Below are 19,743 nucleotides of genomic sequence, written 5' to 3'. Positions count from 1 at the left end.
GCTACAGAAACTGTATTTATTTTAAAAACTTAAAATCCATAGTATCACAGAATCTCTGAAGTTAGAAGGGGCCCATAAGGATCACTGAGTCCTACTCCCTGCTCCTCACAGGACTTCACAGATTTAATATGTTTAACCTTGGTATGTCTTGCCATTGCTTCAGCTTTCACTTAAAGGAGGTTTTATTTTTTAATAATAATGGAATAATTGTCATTGTTTACATTTATGTTTTTGTCTAGCAAACAAATTCCAAAGACTTACCATGTCTGATCTCCTCTGGATTCAACATGAGTTTTGTTGTGTAATTCGCTGGAGCCAGGGTTTTACCACTGGAGTCCAATTTGTCTTAAGCTGGAAAGAAGGGCTAGGCTGAGTGCTAAGCCAAACTCTCTGGCTAAGGAACAAAGGAAGCTTAGTCCACTTTACTTTTCATTTCAGTACATACAGGGTATGATTTTATACAGGCCTGAAGCTGACTTCCTAATTTCCAACCTAGCCTGCTACTGAGTAAAGGCCTGTGTTAGGCTCAGAACTAATCAGCAAGCCTTGGGCAGAAGAGATGGTTTTCAGACAAACTTCTGATATTGTCTTTGAAGTTTTCATTTTTAAAAGTTATTTGAGCAGAATAGTTACTTTAAAAGTTATTTGAGCAGTGCTTTTGTCTTTAGATCCTCCTAGTTACTCACCTTTAGACTTCATATCACTCATCACATATCCTGGGACTCAGACATGAAGATGCTGCCTTCCTTCCTTTGGGGAGTCCAGACTCCATCTGTGGTTAGGCTCTCCGTTGTGCTTTGTGCTTTTGAAGGGTTGAGTTGACAGGGTTTTAGGAATAAAAGGTGGTTTTGAATTGTGAGGGGTACAGTTGCTGAAGGGAAGGGCTTTCTGATGTTTCCGTAAGGTCACACACAGGATCTACTTGACATTCTCTGAAAGCCTCTTCCAGAGCTAGATATCCTTGACAGCATGTATGCAGCTTGCACACAGTTTACCGTGGGACGTGGTATCTGCCCTGTCTCTGCAGACAAGATGCTGAGGTGGTTCAGAGATCAAGCTCTAAGTCTGAACTCAGTCTGTGTAATCAAGGGCTCGGTCCATTCCATCATAATATGGATTGGGTTGGAAGGGACTTTTAAGGATTGATTTCTTTAAAAAGCAAGACCGAAGGTGGAAACCAGTGTATACACTTGAACAGAAGGCTGATGGACTCACAACAGCCACTGTCCCAGAGGGAGCAGGTAGCCACTCTGTGCCAGCTGGAGTGTTTTTGTGATCTTCAAATCAGTGTGCACCAACTTGCCTAACACAACCTAGAGCAATTAACGTGTAGGAACTGACTGCAGAATCCTCTCTATTTATCACGGACATCATTTGTGCACAGAATGCTTTCATGGAAGTACTAATAACAAGTTACTAATAACTGTGAAAATCATCAACTTTTAGTGCAGGTTTTCTTTACTCTGTGCTGAAGTAGCTGTACAGTTCATCCTGCAGGTTTGGCACTAATAGTGTTCATTTCCTTAGCTTTTGGCACGCACACATCTAGTATCAGCTAGCAAAAACAAAAACCCTGCTTCAGGAAGTCATCAGAGGAAATACGATGACAGTGTGTCACGACTGCAGCCCAAACACAGTGATCGCTGACGTTCTTGAAAAGCTCTGAGTGATACATCCTGGAAATAGCAAATGCCATGAGATAATCTGCCATTTGTTATCACCTCTGCCACATAACTGCTTTGCATTTTCTGTCAAAGAAAAGCAGAAGAGGGAGAGAGAGGATGGAATGAGCAAGCTTAAGTCTGTGTTGTGATAATGCAGTAGAAGCTGCTACAGGAATGGAAATGCAATTGATCTTGGAAATGCCATTGACCAAGTGACTCTCTAGGAGCTCCCCTTGGGCCCTGGAGCAGCCGAGTCAGCTCCTGGGGCAGTGCATGACCCTGCTGTGAGGGCTGAAGTATCCTATCAGCTTCCTCCTGACCATTGCATAGTATTAGAGAGCTGCACCAAAACATCCCCCTCTGTTTGCCCACAGAGGTATCAGGACTGGGATTCCATCCTTAGTGCTCATGGACTTTTGTTTATTGAAGAGGCTGCTTATGCAGTTGTATGCACATTCTTAAATAACAGCTCAGAAACTCCCTAGGGTGCCTTCAGCTTCAGGGTTGACTTCCCTCTGAGACCATCCTTTAGTTCATCAGCATCAGTAACGGGTCACTCAGTCAAAACTACCAACCTCTTCTCCTGGCTTTGCAAGGGATGCTACCATGTGGCAGCAAGGCAGAGACACTGCCAGAAAGTATGTGATGTTTGTTAATGACAGACCTGGTAAAGTCAGCACTTACATTTACTGATGGGGCAGAAGACAAAGCTTTTTTGAACACCCAAAAGACATGACTTTTGTACACATGCTCTGAAAAATATGCTTGTACTGTGAGGGATAATAAATCAGAGTGTGACCTTTTTAGGTTTTGTTCAATACTAAACATAATGGTAACCTACAATTTCAGGATTTTGTAGCCCTGGGAGGAAGATGCTGTATGTGACAAAACTCCACATAGCCGTTGACAACTGAAAAAATCATAGTGATGCTAAATTGCAGCCTTGTTTTCCCCAGAATATAGACCCGTGGATTGGATTGGAAGGGACCTTAAAATTGGATTGGAAGGGACCTTAAAAATTATCAAATTCAAACCACCTGCCATGGCTAGGATACCACTCATTAGATCAGGTTACTCAATGCCTCCAATGCTCCCACACTGTGACATCCCTTTCCAGCCCTTCAATAATACCAAGGAGAGGGCCTCTACAGTTTCTCTGGGCAGCTTCTTACAGTGTTTCACCACCCTCACAGTAAAGAATTTCTTCCTAGTATCTAATCTAACCCTGCCTCTTTCAGCTTGAAATCATTCCCCCTTGTCCTATCATTGTGCGCCCTTGGAAATAATATGAATGTTATTCTAAAAAAAGTTTTCCTTTGGTCCAATCTAAGCCTATGTTCTTTCAGTTTAAAACCATTAACCCTAATCCTATCACAACAGACTCTACTAAAAAGTCTGACCCCATCTTTCCTATAAATGCCCTTTATATTTTTAAATGTCAGTAGAAAGCATCCGTCTGACTTTTCAGCTCTGAATATCCAGGCCTTCATTTATTTAAAACACCGAGAAGTTAAAAGTCATTTTACATTTGCCTTGCTCTCCTGTTGCTTCATGACTGTTGTACCAGGCAGGGGAGAATCAAAACCTTGGACTCAAGCCTGAGTTTGAGGGGTCTATTTCCAAAGATATGCCCTGCATACAGGTCTTTCACAGGTCGTAAGTGAAAATCACATCAGCCTTCCCAGTATTTGCAGGCTCTGGCTCTGCCTGCAATGCTTCCCACACTGTGACATCCCCTTTTAGCAAGGCAGGTATTATTAAGTTGAAACCCAACTTCGAACAGCAGGTTTCAAGGTTTGATGCATGAGTTGGTGTCTCCTGACAAACAGAGGTGCACGAATGAAATCAGTGCTTTAGCCATTGCCTTTGCCTCGTCATCCATACACCAAATTAGTTTGGGATAACACTTGTGTATTCAAAGAGCCTGGACTGTGTTTGTTACCCTTTCTGCAGTCACACTTCATCTTTGTGCCACTTAGCCAAATTGTTTCAGTTACAGAAGAACACACGTTCTCCTGGAGGAAGGAAGCTCCTGCGTTGGCCTCAGACAATACTCATCCAAGCTAGGAGAGGCTGAAGTAATTGTGCCGAGGTGAACAGGCAGCAGGCATGCCAAGAATAATATTATTTGTATTTTAAGCTATAGCATCTAATGGAATCAAAAACGGAACCAGTTTATTTCGAAACTCATGTGAAAGTTTGCCAGAGGGGTGATTTAGAGCTTCCTAGCAGTAATGAACAGTTCAGCTGTCTTGACTAATGTGGTCACGCATGTTAGAAACTGACATAAGTATTTCATAACATCTTGCTGCAATTGCTGTTTCACAGAAATGTTTGTCAAACAGTTCAAGAAATCAAAAGGGTTTTAATCTTTAAATTTCATCTCAGAGTAATTGTCCTCTTTTTTTCATTCTGAACTTGGATAACTTTTTCATACTGTCCTTGATTTAAAACAGTTGGAAGAGCAGGATGGGAGTTTCATTTTTGAACTTTTTTTGGAAAAATCTCAGGAACTTTATTAGTTATTTGATTTATAGTCTAGTGCAAATACCTTTCTAGTACAGCATGTGCTTTTGAAACTTGAAGCAGTTAAGTTCAATCTCAAGAAAGTGATAAAAATTAAAGCACTTGTATGAAATTAGTGGTATTTGGTCACCTGGAATATTTGGACATAGACTACTCACACCATATGGAAACGATAGAACTGAAATTTTGAGGAGCAAAGAAAGTGGAAAATAAAAGGACTATATCACTGGAAGAGTATTTAGAGGTCCTGGAGGGGAGGTTTGATAGAAAGGATCTATCATTTTGTATTTGTGTTATTGTACAAATTGCAGTCCAGATGCTCTGGTATTGGGGCCAAACATGCCGAGTGCTTTGCATTCAACTGTGTAGAATTCAGCAACAGCTCAAATCGAGTTGACAGTAGACAAAGATAGTAGGGAGAGTGCATGCAAAGGTGATGAGAGCTGGAGACACGGAAGGTCAGACTGCATGGATGGGAGCACTTCATACATCTTTTTATCCTCTCTGCGTTAAAAAGGAACAAAAAGTTTGAAGTAAAGTATTCAGACAAGGGGACGGGTCAGAGGATAGTCGTGGTAGGCTAGCTACTCTCCTGGTGGTGCCAAAAGTAGTTTGGACAGTTAGATGACTGATCCACATGTGCTGAGGAAACACATGTGCTTGGCAAAAGGACAGCCCCCAAGGTCAGCATGGAGATCATCTTAAGGCTGGCTGGAGGCTAGACTGGAAAAGGACATGTCTTGATGCTAAGTGTGTGTATATATATATATACACACATATATGTATCTGTGTGTTTGTATACAGCTTTAGCCACCTATAAAGAGAGGGAAGCAAGTTGCTTAATGCTTAGAAAGACAAAACCTGTGGAATGCTGAGAAGTGGGAGGAAAACTTTCATCATGGTGCAAAGCACAGATAAACTCTAAGGTGAGCTGCCAAATGAGGGCAGCACAGAGATACCCTGTTGGCTTCCAGAGGGAAGCTGGACACTCTTGAGAGCCCTGTATGCTTCTCAGCTGGTGTGCTACAGTACCAATGGGCACTGCACTGCTGTTTCTCAGTTGAGCCCCAGCATAAGCTGTCTGGATTGAAGTTAATCAAAGACCTCACTGTGCAGATGAACTGCAGGAGCAGCAAGGGAAAAACAGAAGTTGTGCAAATTACTCAAACAAGAAATGGAAACTCACACAGATTTCCTGCTGGATGCTCTGTGTTTACCTGCATGTTTAATTGCCCTCCAGTGGTGGTTGTATCATTGGAGGAGAGTTTAGTGGGGCTTTTTCTAGCAGATTTGTTTTACTAAGATGACAGATTTCTTATTTAGAGCCTTGTTTATTTTTCGTGTTCCTAATTTTTTAAAGAAAATATCACCTTTCTCTAGAATCCTTTATCTGAGAGGGTATCTCAATATTTTGTAAACATCTGAAATGCTCTGAAGTAGGCATATGTTAGATCAAAATTGTGGTTCAGGGGCCAAGCCTACTTTGATGAGGACGTGCAGAGAACATCTGGTACTGCCCAAGGAGCTGATGATGATGATGATGATGATTCCTTTCTACAGAGCTTTGGTAGAGGCAGCATACAAGGACATATGAATGGTACTGGAGAAAACATCTCAGGTAAAGTCAATAACAAAACTATTCTTGGTTTCGTTCAGATTAAGCTTCCATCCAAGCAATTTTCTTGTGAAACAGCTAGTTCTGTGCTTTAGCCAGTACTTTTCAGTCATGTTTAACCAAATACAGCCATCAGCAATAACCCATGAACTGTAATCCATCTTTGGCCTACATTTGGAGCAACCCCATTTTCTGGGATCGCAGTAGCAAATGAGATACAAATTTCAGAGAGGCTCCCATCCTCCAAACCCACAGCATGGTGCAGTTTGCGTGCAAGCAGTAAGCACACAAGCCTCATTTTATGTAATTTGCTGGAACCTCAAAAGGAAATTAGTCCTCTCTATAGCACCAAACCCCAATTATATGCAACCACAATTCACGTGATCAGCTGCATGTACAATGGGCGAAGTTTCCAGACATTGTAAAACTGTCTTTTAAAACTGTATTCTCTTAATATTTTGGATCACATTTAAACCTAAAAATTGCCTTGATCTTTCTTCTCAGACATCCTTTCTTGTTCAAATTGATGATGGAGGCTGGTTTTCGTAGGCTTAGGAATGCAAGCATTGTAATTTATGCTGAATTCTTCCTGTCTAGTGGCAACATTATACTGGGGAGAAATATGTGTCTGCAACATCACAGAAATTGCCATACTCTGGCAGAAATACGGGGGTTTGTGCTTGGCAAACCTCCTGCACAAACTGATTTTACCCTACCCCCTTTCCTCACGAGGTGAAAGAATAGCTTCCCCCACAACTGAGATGTAGCCATGTGGACTGAGCTTCTCATGTCTGTCCTGGACTAGCTCATTTTCACTCACTAATTGGCACGAAAAGGTGTGACAGTCGTAGCTGTAAAACTGATGTGGAATTGCTTACAAAGACTGGGAATCATGTAGAGGAGGCAACAGGGAGTCTTCATTTTCTTTGGATTCAGGAAGGCCAGTCCACCAAAATCTGTGGGCCAGATTCAAGTGGGGTATTTTTGATAGGGGGCTGAGAATTTGGGGTTTGCCTCAGGATTCTGCCCATGTGTTTGGCTGTAGCCTGAAACCTGATGTCCTCATTACTGCGTGCTCCATCAGGCTTCCCTTCTCTACCAGATATTTTGCTGTATGTGAGGAGGAAACCAGCAAGTGCTTCATGATTTAGGCTCATCCAGGCAGGAATAGTCTTTTGCTCCATTGTTTTCATGTACACATGCACCGTATGTCCCACCGCATTTGGGATTCTGTGCTGCTCTATTGCTCTTAATGATTTCTCAGCATTTCTGTGGGTTTTCTTCCCATGACACCTAATTTTACTGTAGTATAGTCGTCCTGTTCTCTGTGCACTGATTTTACTCTTCTCCTTTACCGAAAGACATGAAGCTTGTATTTAGAGACTTCATACATGTAAAGACATGTGTGAATCCAGTCAAAATCAAAAGAAATATCAGGCTCACCTATTTCTCTATAGAACCAAAAATATTCCCATTATCTTGGCTAGAACTCTATGATAATATTAATATTGCTTTTGTGGGAAGAAGCAAGGTGTTGAATTTTGTTCAAAATACAGATTTCTTTAAAAATACACAGCTGTGTCTTTTCACCTCTAACTTGGCATTAACTGTTCACCTTTCCTATCAATAGAGCAATGAAGCTATTTTTAACCCTCTGCAAAGTTCATAGATCCTTCACAAAGCCAGTCTGCTAAAACAGCTGTTCTTTGGGAAAGTCTGTCTTAGTTTGTCTTTAAAAATCTGTTTTTCTCAATGCAACAAAATCTTGCTTGCAAATGAAACACATACAGTCTCGAGCTCATAGATTTTTATTTATTCATTTATTTATTTATTTATTTATTTATTTTTATATGGAGGACAGATTGCTGCCCTGGAGGCTGACAAACTGTGGGAAATCATAACAAATTCTCTAGTAAATTTGGTATAGAGCTGTACCCCTACAGTCTGAAATCACAGTGCAGGGCTTGAGGAGTTCAGCACTGCAGTTCTTCCTATGGATTACTGAATCACTTCCTGGGGACATTTGTCTTGTGAGTTGTGTTTATTGAAGTAAACCTCCTGTAGCATGTGGGAACAGTGTGGCTTTGCTGCTTCTTGCCTGGGACCCTGTCATATCATGCTTGTCACAGGCCCGTAAGGGATGTCCTCATCATGAAAGCATTTACTTCTGTGAGGTAAACTGTACAGGATCAGGTCCCTCTGGCATAGGAGCTTTGTCATGTTCCAGTTCTACTCAGTCTTATGTTGTTGTAAATCAAAAGTCACTAAGACGAATAATGGAAATAGGTCCCTGTAATTCAGTGAAATGAAGTTACTTGCACTAAACAAGAGAGTTACTGGTAAAACCTCATTAATAGTAGGAACAACTTATGTTGTAATTGAATTAGTGGACCTCATTAAAGATGGTCCCCAGGAACTAAAACAAACATGAAGTTGAGTTGCTTAATTATCTTTGTCTTGGAGGTTTTCATACTGTTCCCAGGCTCTGTAGGAGAGGAAGGAAGAATGATATGAAAGGATTACAAATCCACTGTTATATAATTTTGTAACAAAGGGGATGGCTAAGAGTGTGTGATTTTTCAACTAGTGCCTGTGAGCTCAGAAAGAGGAATAGACACTGTGAGAAGAGTTTGTAAATCACAGTCAGCAAAAGGTTTGTCCAGCAATAACTGCTAAGAAGGCACAGTGGGGATTCTTCTTTCCAGGTTTCAGAGTTGTCTTCTCCATGCCCCAAAGCATGACGGGTTTGCGTTTCTTCCAAGTTTAGCAGCACAAACATGTATGAATTAAAGTTATTATGAAGCTACAAGACATTTAAAATGAGAAAATAAAGGATTGCCCCTCCGATGTCCCTCCTTCCCTCTTTTGATGCAAATAATATTTTCGATACAGCTTTTCCAGGGTAGGATGCAGTGCAGGACAGGGCCTGTGTCAGTCCATCCACACCAGCAAGAGAAGCTTGAGTAGCGGAGAAGGAGCACTATGAAGTGGGTTATCAAGTCAGCTGGGACCAAGGAGGCCACAGTAGGATCTGATCTTTGTAGAACAGTTTTTCTCAATGTAGAAAATGGATGTTTTCTGCCATTGTGGGCAGTCTCAGTGGGGGTTAGTTTAGCTTCTGCTGCTGGCCCCTTATGCTTGCAGATAGTCAAAGTATATCCCCACCGTAAAATTGGACGGATGGCAATATCTGTGGAAAACACATTACAGGAAAAACCTGTATGGAATAAGGTTATTAAGTTCCCTGACTATTAGGTCTTCCTAGCCAGGCTGTTAATGTACTAGTGATATAGGAGAAGTGGATTAACTTGCAGCCTGCAGTGGTGATCCCTGTGTTTCTGTATTTCCCCTGCATGCCCTTACAATACTCTGCTCTTACCAGACTAGGAAGTTCCCAGTTCCAGGGGCTGTTTCCAAAGGGTTGGAGATGTTCGCTTGTTTACTCAGCTCAGAGACTGCCAGACCAGCTTGCAGTGGATGAGGAATGTGGTCCCAAAGGTTGGCTAAGAACTGCAGCTGGAGTCCCGGCATCAGAGAGAGCAGTGGCCTGGAACTGTACAAACTACATAACCTCCTTCTTCTGGCCATCCAAGAAGTCCCATAGTCCTCCCTGTGCCATGGATGCTTGTTGTTCTCTAGAGTACAGGGATATGGATAGATGCAGTAAGCCAAGGCATTGCTCCAAGAAGATGCTGAGGAGATGGAGATTGTCTGAGCCATAGTGGATTCTGGGTGTTCTGCACTAACTAAGGCATAATTCAACCCTTGATCAAGCACCCATTACCTTAAAAACAGTTTTCTGATACTGTAGGAACTGTCATTTGTGTCTTTGTTCCCACCTGATATAGAATGATCTATAATAAGTAAATTATAAACCCAAGCCCATACTAGCATCCCTCCTGCTGTGTTCAGCTCTAAGTGAAACACCCGCTTCTCACTGCTGGAGGGTGGTGATAAAACTAATCGTTATCTGTGAACTGACTTTACCCTTCAGTTTCCAAAATAAGTGACGTATGAGCTTGAGCTGCAAAGAGGGACCTGCCACACGAGGGGCTTGGTGCTGTCAGTGATAAGAAAACAGAAGCATTTGAGGTTCTTTGCAGTAAGCCTTTTCAGAGCAAGACTTAGCCCCTATGTAGTGTGAAGCCTTGTGGGCAGCTGATATTTTTGCCTTTGTTTTTGGGTAGTGACCTAGCATCTGCCCTCTCCATGCCAACTCATTTCCAACACATTTAAAATTGAATTGGAGCACCTGGCTTTAGCTGTGGCTCATCATCTAGTCATTAAACCTTTCAAGACCAGAAGAAGAGTGGTACAATAAGGCTTTCAGGCAGTCTTAAGAAAAAATTCCAAGCCTAAAAGCTTTAATCTTAAACGTAGCAATACCTCAATGAATTCCAGCTTTTGATCTGGGGCAGAATGTGTTTCCAAATTCGTTTCACGTTGTGCTGTTTTATGGAATATAACCCCTTCACCCAGGGGTCCTACTCCTAGGCCTTCACAGAAACTTCAGAAATCAGCCTTAACGTTAGAGCTGGCAATTTCTGTTCTGCTCCCAACCCTGCCACAGAGCCACTGTGTAATGGACCAGCTCTGAAAAGTGCTTTGAAGATTTAATGGGTTGTGAAGGCAGCGACTTCTTCATAAGAGGTTTGTAATTGTTCCTGTATGAAGATGCTTATCACTGGTAGAGCTCATTCAGATGCAATAAATGCAGAACTGCTGTGAGTTGAAGATGTTGTGTGTTATTGTTGCCATGCTTACCCTTGGACTGTTAACAGAACAACTGTGGTTGTGTTTAAGCAGTTTAAGCTGCTATCACAATCCAAAAACATGCGTTCATGAGCATAGATCTCCAAATTGCTTAAAATTCAGGTTCAGGGACTTGCATTTGCTGTGTCTTGAAACAATGAGTTGGCACTAGAGATCGTACTCCTGGCACATTGCAGACCTAAAAACTAGAAATTAAGCACTGAGCAGGGTTGTGCCCAAGGTGTGCACAAAATACTCCATTTTGATCCTCTTCAATCTTATACATTATTACATTAATTGCCAATTCAACATCAAGAGGTTTCCCAGCACACTGGGAATAGTTGAGCAGTTTCCAGCCTGGTGATCTCCCCTCCAAAGGAGGCTGGATGAGTAAATCCCCAGGGAAACTGAAGGGCCAGAGCCCAACTACAAGTACTTAACCTTCATGGAAGCTGTAATTCATAGAATAATAGAATGGTTTGTGTTGGAAAGGGGACCTTAAAGATCATCCTGTTCCAATGCCCCTGCCATGGGCAGGGACAGCTTCCACTAGAACAAGTGGCTCAGAGCCCCATCCAACCAGGATCTGGCCTTAAACACTTCCAGGGATGAGGCAGCCACCACTTCTCCAGGCAACCTGTGCCAGTGTCTCACCACCCTCTGAGTAAAGAATTTCTTCCTAATATCTAATCTAAACCTACCCTCTTTCAGTTTGAAGCCATTAACTTTTGTCCTATCCATTTGACATACCCTTGTCAAAAGCCCTTCTCCAGCTTTCTTGTAACGGTACTGGAAGGCTGCTATAAGGTCTTCCAGGAAATTCCATTACAGCTTTCTCACTGCCCCTCGGTAAAGGGAAAATGGATGCTCCTGGTCTTGTGGGATGATTGGAAATGTCATTCAGGCAGCGCCCAACACACCAGAAAACCAGTGAGTGGATTACTATAATGGCCATGCAGCTGCTGTTTCTGTAAGGCATCACGGTATTACTTTTAATAAAAATGAGCTGAAATGCAGAAAGTTTTTTCTCGTATTGGGTGTGTGATCATTTGACAAAATATTGAAACTTTTCACTGTTTTAGTGAGTGGAAAACCACTGAAAGGCTTTTTTTCCTATTGAAAAAATACCACAAGAAGATTTTCAGTGGTTGGAGGCAGCAGTGCATAGGACACAGTGTTTGTGCCTTTTCTGTCTTCCAGAAGAGTAATCACCACTGGTTTACTGTGTTTGATGAGCTTCATTTCTGTTTTAGGAGATGAACAGGAGTCAGGTCTAAGACAGTTGTCAGCCAGCCTGCGATGTGACTCTCTAGACAAGCAAGTGGAGTATTTATGCCAAATATTTCTCTCTCCCTTTATCTGTCCTTCATGTTCAAAGGTCACAGAAAGTAAATGGCTTGAAATTATATCCTTCCCCTCCCACCATTCATTGCAGATAAAATTTGACATTCACAGTAGCTGTATTTTCCCTGATGTGATACAATATTGGTAGTGTAAAGCCAAATAGTGATGCAGAGCTGATGTACAGTGTTGATCTTAGACTAGTATTTCAGAAGTCTCCAGCCTGGAGAATGCAGATGATTACAAGATTTTTGATGAGAATGTGTTGCCTTTCAGTTTTAATTCAGACATCATAATTCACAAAAACTCAACATTTATCTTGTGGGAATCTACCGGTTCTGCTATGAAATTCATTTGGGGGGAGGTTTCTTGTGTCCAGGAAGGAAATTTGGGTCAGAACTGTCAGGCATTTGAGTAGAACTAGCCGTGTCCTGGGTACAACATTCAACAACAGCCATGGAGACCTCAGTGCTCTTCCTGGGTTTGACAACAAAATCCTGACCTCCTGACTCCCAGGTGACTCCTTATCTGCTGGCTGGAAGAGGGACAGTTTCTCTCTGCCATATTCTTACAGCAAAGATTTTGGAAAATACTTGCTTCTCTCCAGATACAGAGCAGAAAGAAAACCATGAAAATGCTTGTGAAATGAGAGTGTTTTCTTCTCAGATATCCTGCAGGCTGAATAACTTTTCTGAAACACATAAAGACTTTCTTTTAATTTGTGCTAGGGCACATTTTACTAATGAAAGGAGTGTCACACTATGTACAAAGCATGGATCTGGCAAACAGGAGAATCAGTTTCAGTCCTTTCCTTTCTCCTGGCACAGGTTCCTTGCCATCACTGATAGTCTGACAAACATTTTCAGCAGGATCTGCACCACTTACAAGTGAATGTCTCTTCCAGTGGTTCATTCCCAGGACCGTATGTCCCCAGTGACTGTGTCCAGGTTTGCCAGTGTCTGTAGAGCCATCTATGATGTATCATCAGCCAGGAAAGCTGCTCTGAGATCAAGTGACATGGTTATTTTTAAGCCAGGTTCTTCTTCTTGCTGATTAACCGTGTGACTGCACGCATGCTCATGCTGGCACAACCACTGCGATAGCACAGGGACAGGAACAAGCAACAGGAGAGGAGAGTGAACCAAGTTCATTGAGATGTGTCCTCAGTTTTTTCTTGTGCAATGATAATAACAGTTATTTGTCATAGAAAAGTGTTAAATCCATGGTAGAAAATAGCAGTTTAATAACTATGCACCCATAAAGCTGCTCATTTATATCCTCTCAAGCGTGTGTGTGTGTGCTTGAGTAGATGTAGTTCAATAACAGCAGATTTTGAATACTTTACTGTCAGCTGTTTGCCCAGATATGAATCAGTTGGTTAGTTATGGGTGAAGTTTTCATTAGGATTTAAGCTCCTTAGATACTTCTGAAAATGTTTTCTTCTATCCTGCTGTCTAATCTGCTATCAGCATAGCAGAAATACCATTAATTAAGAACTTCATAATCTTCTTCACAGACTTGAAGAATGTATTTACCATTGCTGTTCATTGGGCAGTTCATCCAGCACTGGTCATCTGGAGCATCAGGCCCTGCATGCACAGGAGCAAGATATGCTCAGGCTTCTGCCTAGGAAGGAAGAAATTGTCCCATAAGAGCAGGGTTATCCTGCAAAATCTAGCATTTGACTCCAGCTGTGGACTAGTGTCAGCTACTGAGTAAGACTTGTAGCACTTTATGTGCTACTTTCATTCAAAAAAAAAAAAAAAGCACCTAGAAAACATCCTACATGTCATATCTGTCTTCTGCACTGATAATTTACCATTAATACATATTGTGTCTTGTGGCAAACTAGAAGATGATGATTTGGGTGTACTATTCAGTATCCGAATCTAAATCTTTGCTGTCTGGAGATTAGCAAATGTGACTCCCATCTACAAGAAGGGCCATAAGGAGGGTCCAGAGAAGTACAGACCTGTCAGCCTGACCTTGGTGCTGGGGAAGGGCATGGACTTGATCATCTTGAGAGGCATCATGTGATGTGCAGGACAACCAGAGGATCAGGTCCAACCAGCAAGTGTTTGTGAAAGGCAGGTCCTGCTTGACCAACCTGATCTCCTTCTGTGGCAGACTGACCTGCTTAGTGCATGAGGAAAAAGCTGTGGATGTCATCTACCTAGATTTTAGTAAAGCCTTTGATTCTGTCTCCCACAGCATTCTCCTGGAGAAACAGGCTGCCCCTGGCCTGGACAGGTGCTCTGTTTGCTGGGTAAAAAACTGGCTGCATGGCCAGGCCCAGAGAGTGGTGGTGAATGGAGTTACATCCAGCTGGTGACTGGTTACAAGTGCTGTTACCCAGGGTTCAGGACTGGGACCAGTCCTGTTTAACATCTTTATCAATGATCTAGACAAGGGAGTCAAGGACACCTTAATTAAGTTTGCAGACAGCACCAAATTGGGTAGGAGCATTGATCTGCTGGAGAGTAGTAAAGCTCTTCAGAGGAATCTGCGCTGGCTGGATTGATGGGCCAAGGCGAATGAGGTTCAGCAAAGCAAAGTGCTTTGTCCTGCAAGGGCTTGTATCAGAATTAGTGTGACCAGCAGGACCAGGGCAGTGATTGTCCCTCTGTACTCAACACTGGTGAGACTGCACCTCAAATCCTGTGTTCAGTTCTGGGCCCCTCACTACAAGAAAGACATTGAGGAGCTGGAGCCTGTCCAGAGAAGGGCAACAGACCTGGTGAACGGTCTGGAGCACAAGTCTGATGAGGAGTGGCTGAGGGAGCTGGGCTTGTGTAGCCTGGAGAAAAGGAGACTCAGGGAGGACTTTCTCATTCTCAACAACTACCTGAAAGGAGATTGTAGCAAGGTGAGGGTCGGTTTCAAGAGTTGACAAGTGATAGATGGAATGAGAGGAAATGGGCTCAAGTTGCATCAAGAGAGGTTTATATTGGATATTAGGAAAGATTTCTTCATGGAAAGTGTTGTCAAGCATTGGAACAGGCTGCCCAGGAACATGGCAGAGTCACCATAGCTAGAAGTGTTTAAAAGACCTGTAGATGTGGTGCTTATGGACATAGTTTAGTTGTGGATGTGGCAGTTCTGGGCTAACAGTTGAACTTGATGATCTTAAAGGTCTTTTCCAACCTAAATGGTTCTGTGATTCTAAACATATTATGAGATTTGTAAAGGAGTATAACTCCTGGGCTTCCAGGAAAGCCCTGGAAACTAGTAGGTGTGACCTAATGAAGTAATATAAGAAGACCATAAAGCATAAGAAACCCTAAGACTATATATATAATAAAGTTGTATACACTATAGAGACAAACCAAATTCAAATGGCAAAAGAATGTGAGTCATCAAAGCCCTACAGGTGTTGGGACTGCTAACCCAGAATCTATAGGGTCTGGATATTTTGCACCCCAGAGTCCCTGCAAGGCAGGACTGCCTCCAGACCCTCAGGGGCTGCATGCTATTGCTTGCTTTCTTCTTGGATATCCTACCTGATAGTGCATATCATGCCATTTGAATGTGCCTTTTGTTTTTTTCTTCCCAGGGAATGGCTTTTACACTTGAAGAAAGGCTGCAGCTGGGAATTCATGGCCTCCTTCCTCCTTGTTTCCTGAGCCAAGATGTCCAAGTCCTCCGTGTGATGAAAAACTTTGAAAGCAAATCTAATGATCTAGACAAGTATGTCAAAAATGTCTTATTTCCTCCTCCCTCCACCTTTACTTTTCAGTTCCTTAAAACTTAAAGGAAGACTTGAGGATCCTGCTTCAACGCATGCATGTTGCCTTCAGAGTTACTTTTTTCCAGCTGTCCATACTCTCCAGCAGCAGGAGTGTTTATTCTGGCTAGTCCACCTTCATCTCAGTTAGATGCCATCCCAGTCCCAAAGCAGAATCCCAGAATGGTTTGGATCTGAAGGGACCTTAAAGGTCATCTCATTCCAAACCCCCTATGTACATCTTCCACTAGAGCAGGTTGTACAAAGCCCCATTCCACCTGGCCTTGAACATTTCCAGAGACAGGGAATCCACAACTGTGCAAGTGCCTCACCACGCTCACAATCGAGGATTTCTTCCTAGTATTTAATCTAAACCTACCCTTTTTCTGTTTGAAGCCATTACCCCTTATCCCATCACTGCAGGCCCTGCTAAAAAAGTCCCTCTCCACCTTTTCTTTAGGCCCTTGTTAAGTACTGGAAGGCTACTAGAAGGTCTCCCCAGAGCCTTTCCTTTCCAGGCTGAACAACTCCCAGCTCTCTCAGCCCATCTTCACAGGAGAGGTGCTCTCCAGCCCTTTGATCATCGTTACCCTCCTCTGAACATGCTCTAGCAGGTCCACCGATACTACTTTTTTCTACCACTGCATTACTGAAGAGCTCTGGTATACTTTGGGCACAAGTACACAACAAAAAAGCAGTTCCTGTTCCAGAGCATTGGAGGTAGAGTGAACACGTGTACTGCATTTACCTATCTGTGCACTCATCAAAACACTCAACTAAAATACTGGATGGAAGAACAGAAAAAAACCTGTCAGTGGGTAGGAAAAAAATTTTAAAAATTGAAGCAATGATATGTATTGTCTAATCTTTCTGTTCCTGAGTTTCCATTGCATCCAGTATTGTTCATCAAGGTTATTGATGGAAGATGCTGTTTAATTCCTGCTGTAATGAACAGTAGGGTTTGCATCTCCAGCTCCCTCAGCTGTCATTGATCTGGAGACTGAGTCAGCAGGACTCACCCTGTAGAGCAATTACATTGGCTTTTCTACATCACGAATACCTGTGTTGATCTTGCAAGTTATATATTGTTGACCTTTTGATGCAAATTCCAAAATTCTGAGGTTATACATAGGCCTGACTTCCAAGCCCTACTGAGCCTTTGTGAGCTGTCAGTGAGGATGGTGGAGCTGGCCAGGCCACCTGGGAAATTTTTCTCCAGGTATCTGCTCATGATCTAGCACTAAGGAGTGTCATGGCTTGGGAGAACTGACTACACACTGAGTGAGCCAACAACTGCTTGAAAACCATAAATACTGATATACAACTTGTTGAAAACCATAAATACTGATATACAACTATTTTATTTTACTTTTAAGGTATATTGTTCTTATGACTTTGCAAGACAGGAATGAGAAGCTTTTTTACCGAGTGTTGACCTCTGATATCGAGAGATTCATGCCCATCGTTTACACCCCAACGGTTGGGCTGGCATGTCAGCAGTATGGTTTGGCTTTCAGGAGACCTCGGTGAGTGAAGAGACTATGTTACCCCTTTTTTTTTAATTTTATGTGAATATTTCTTTATGTGAGTGGCTCAAAACATCTAAAACTCAATCTCTCATCAAAAGATGGTCCAGCAAGCAACGCTGTGTGTGTACATTTTATGATGAGCTGGGGAGTAGAGAATAGCTCTGCCTTCTTCCTATAAACAGAGTGGTTTTGTTCTCAAACAGTGCTGTACAGTCTTTGCAGCTTTAGCTCCAAACAGCTCACTGAACTTGTGGCTGCACCCATTTCCATCTACTGTCTCAAGAGCACCGAGTGCCTTCTGCACTGCTACCATTTGAGCAATTGTTGGGGTATGGATACACTGTGCTGATTTTGAACTTTTCGTATGCACTTCCGCAAACCACCTCACAAGAATCATTTTTATAGGAGGTGATGCTCTGCACCAGTGCCTTCTTCTCTGTTCAGAACACTTACTGTGTAGATTCATGCAACGTTAAACACTCTGTACCACATTGGAAGTCCCTATTCTGCATAATTCTTTTTAATGATCAATGCTTAGATAAAGCCCTTGTTATCATTCTGAAATACGTTTTAGTCCCAGCCTGGAAATTCAATGCTAAGTTTCAGTTTTCTTTCTCTTTCTAATAAAGGTTCTTATTTTAGCTTATACCATTTTCAAAGCACTTTACAAGCATGAGGTTTGACTGCAGTTTAGCTGAGAATAGTGTTGTTGGTGAGAATAGTGTTATAGGTAGGCAAGTTCTACTAACTGACTCAGCGTCACCAGGGGACCCTGAGGCAGACCTCGAAGATATAGGGACTCTGCAGACAAATAATGAGTAACATATTGTGGATAGTTCTTAGCAAACATGCTTGCTTCCTGCCTGTCATCAAAATTTCTAGTAAAGCCACTCTATTCCTTCACATGAGCCGCTCCTCAGGATTGCTTTTTGGTTTGTGTCTATTGCAGGTAATTGCATTCTGTGCCCTCATATGCAGTTTCTGGATCTACTGGGCTGTGATGTAGTTATTTATCTAGTCAAGCCTTGACCATATCTCCTTTTCTTCCTCAGTGGATACAAGGAAACCAGAGAAGGAATTACTCTTTGTACGAGGGGGGACACTTATTTCTTCTGGGTGTGATTGAAAGGTACCAGAGATAAGAGAGCCCAGACTGTGTCTCCAGGTGTTGAGCTGTGAGCACGGTCGGGCAGGGAAGAGCACACCGTTGGTTCTCAGCAAATCAGTATTCATGCAGCAATTCCTGCTGTACAGCCACTGTTGTCTTTGTCTCTAGGCTGCCTTTGTCTTGCAGTAGGTTGAAATAATATTTGGGAGCTTTGCTGCTTCTGTTTTCCATTCATTGTTATCTTCAGGAAAGCAGGGATGTCTTTCCATATACTGAACTGTTTCTGTAGTTGTTGCTGTTTCCCTTCCTATAACTCACATCTTTCTCATGTTTTAAATCCACAGTATTTTACAGTGTGGTAAGAACATCTGTTCTCTTAGTCTGACAGTTTTGCTGCTGAATTTGGACTGGGGCTGTTTCCAGCCCATGGCTTCTGCAGGAAAGGGCAAATGACTCTGCCCTTAGTACACTGGATTTCCTATGGTGGGGAGTTTGTTTCCCTGAAGATGCAGAGTGAATTTCAGCCTAGCTTCAGATTTGGTCTTAATCAAGGTTGTTTTAGCAAAAGAATGTTTTTATTGCAAAAAGAGCTGTTATATCATGTAAAGTGATGAGATTAAAATGGGAAGCATTAGTATGTGCGCTTTTTTTCCCAATCTGACTCTTACTGTCATGGAGTATATCTTTTCCTCTCCTGGAGCATATTACATACATTAGGAGTTTGCCTGCAAGATACATAGTTCAAGGTAGGATGCTAGCACTTTTCCACTAGAATGACTGGGACCTTCAGATTTAGGGAGCTCAGGAATTAAGATCTTAGTTTGAATTTTTAGCTACTCCCATGCTATCCTAAGCTGCACTGGCAGTCTGAAAAGCTGATTCTTCTAACCTAATTTTATTTGTATCAGAAGGTTTTTAAAACAAAATAGCACTCATATGTCAAATATATTTCACCTGGAACTGTAGAGGATGTCCAAGCTATTCAGTTTTGCTCAGCCATTACAGGAAGCCTTATCATTTAATCCTGTTCATTAACTGATAATGTTTTATTTTAAATCTTCAATAAAGCTGCCCTATGCAGCCCATTGCAGTACTTAACTCTCATATAAATAGAAAACGTTTTTCCCCTTGTATATAACCTAAATGTTCTTTGCCAACATCACCCTCTTGACATGAGCATTTTCACAATGGAAGAAAGGGATCATGTTGACCCTGGTGGTTTTCTTGCCTATAGTTTGTGCTGCTCTGTCCTGCTGTTCCCACTCTGGAGTGTCCTGTTTGGCTACATTTCTCCTGAAATACACCACAGGAGAGTGAGCACCACTTTGCCACAGAGGACTGGCAGTGTTGAAGAGGTCAGAGCAGTCAGTTTAGTTATGCTAACACATCCCAGCATGCCCCCTTGCCGTTTTTGGCATTATCAGAGTGGTCTGGTCGCTGTAATTCATTTTGTCATCTCCCTGTGAATCTGTTCTTTGAGACAA

At 42.3% G+C, this 19,743-nt stretch overlaps 1 protein-coding gene across 1 annotated transcript in view; it reads left to right on the top strand.

The window, feature by feature from the left end:
• ME3 (malic enzyme 3) overlaps positions 1 to 19,743 on the top strand; it is a 116,733-nt gene that overhangs the window by 48,447 nt on the left and 48,543 nt on the right. Inside the window, exons 2-3 of the mRNA XM_050332321.1 lie at positions 15,452 to 15,585; positions 16,999 to 17,148. Of these exons, the coding sequence (XP_050188278.1) occupies positions 15,452 to 15,585; positions 16,999 to 17,148 (284 nt within the window). The remainder of the gene's footprint in view (positions 1 to 15,451; positions 15,586 to 16,998; positions 17,149 to 19,743) is intronic.

The sequence above is a fragment of the Myiozetetes cayanensis genome, unplaced genomic scaffold, assembly GCF_022539395.1.
Source record: "Myiozetetes cayanensis isolate MyiCay16 unplaced genomic scaffold, myiCay2020 scf5-8, whole genome shotgun sequence".
In the NCBI taxonomy this organism is placed as follows: domain Eukaryota; kingdom Metazoa; phylum Chordata; class Aves; order Passeriformes; family Tyrannidae; genus Myiozetetes; species Myiozetetes cayanensis.
This window is presented reverse-complemented; position numbering and strand designations above follow the sequence as displayed.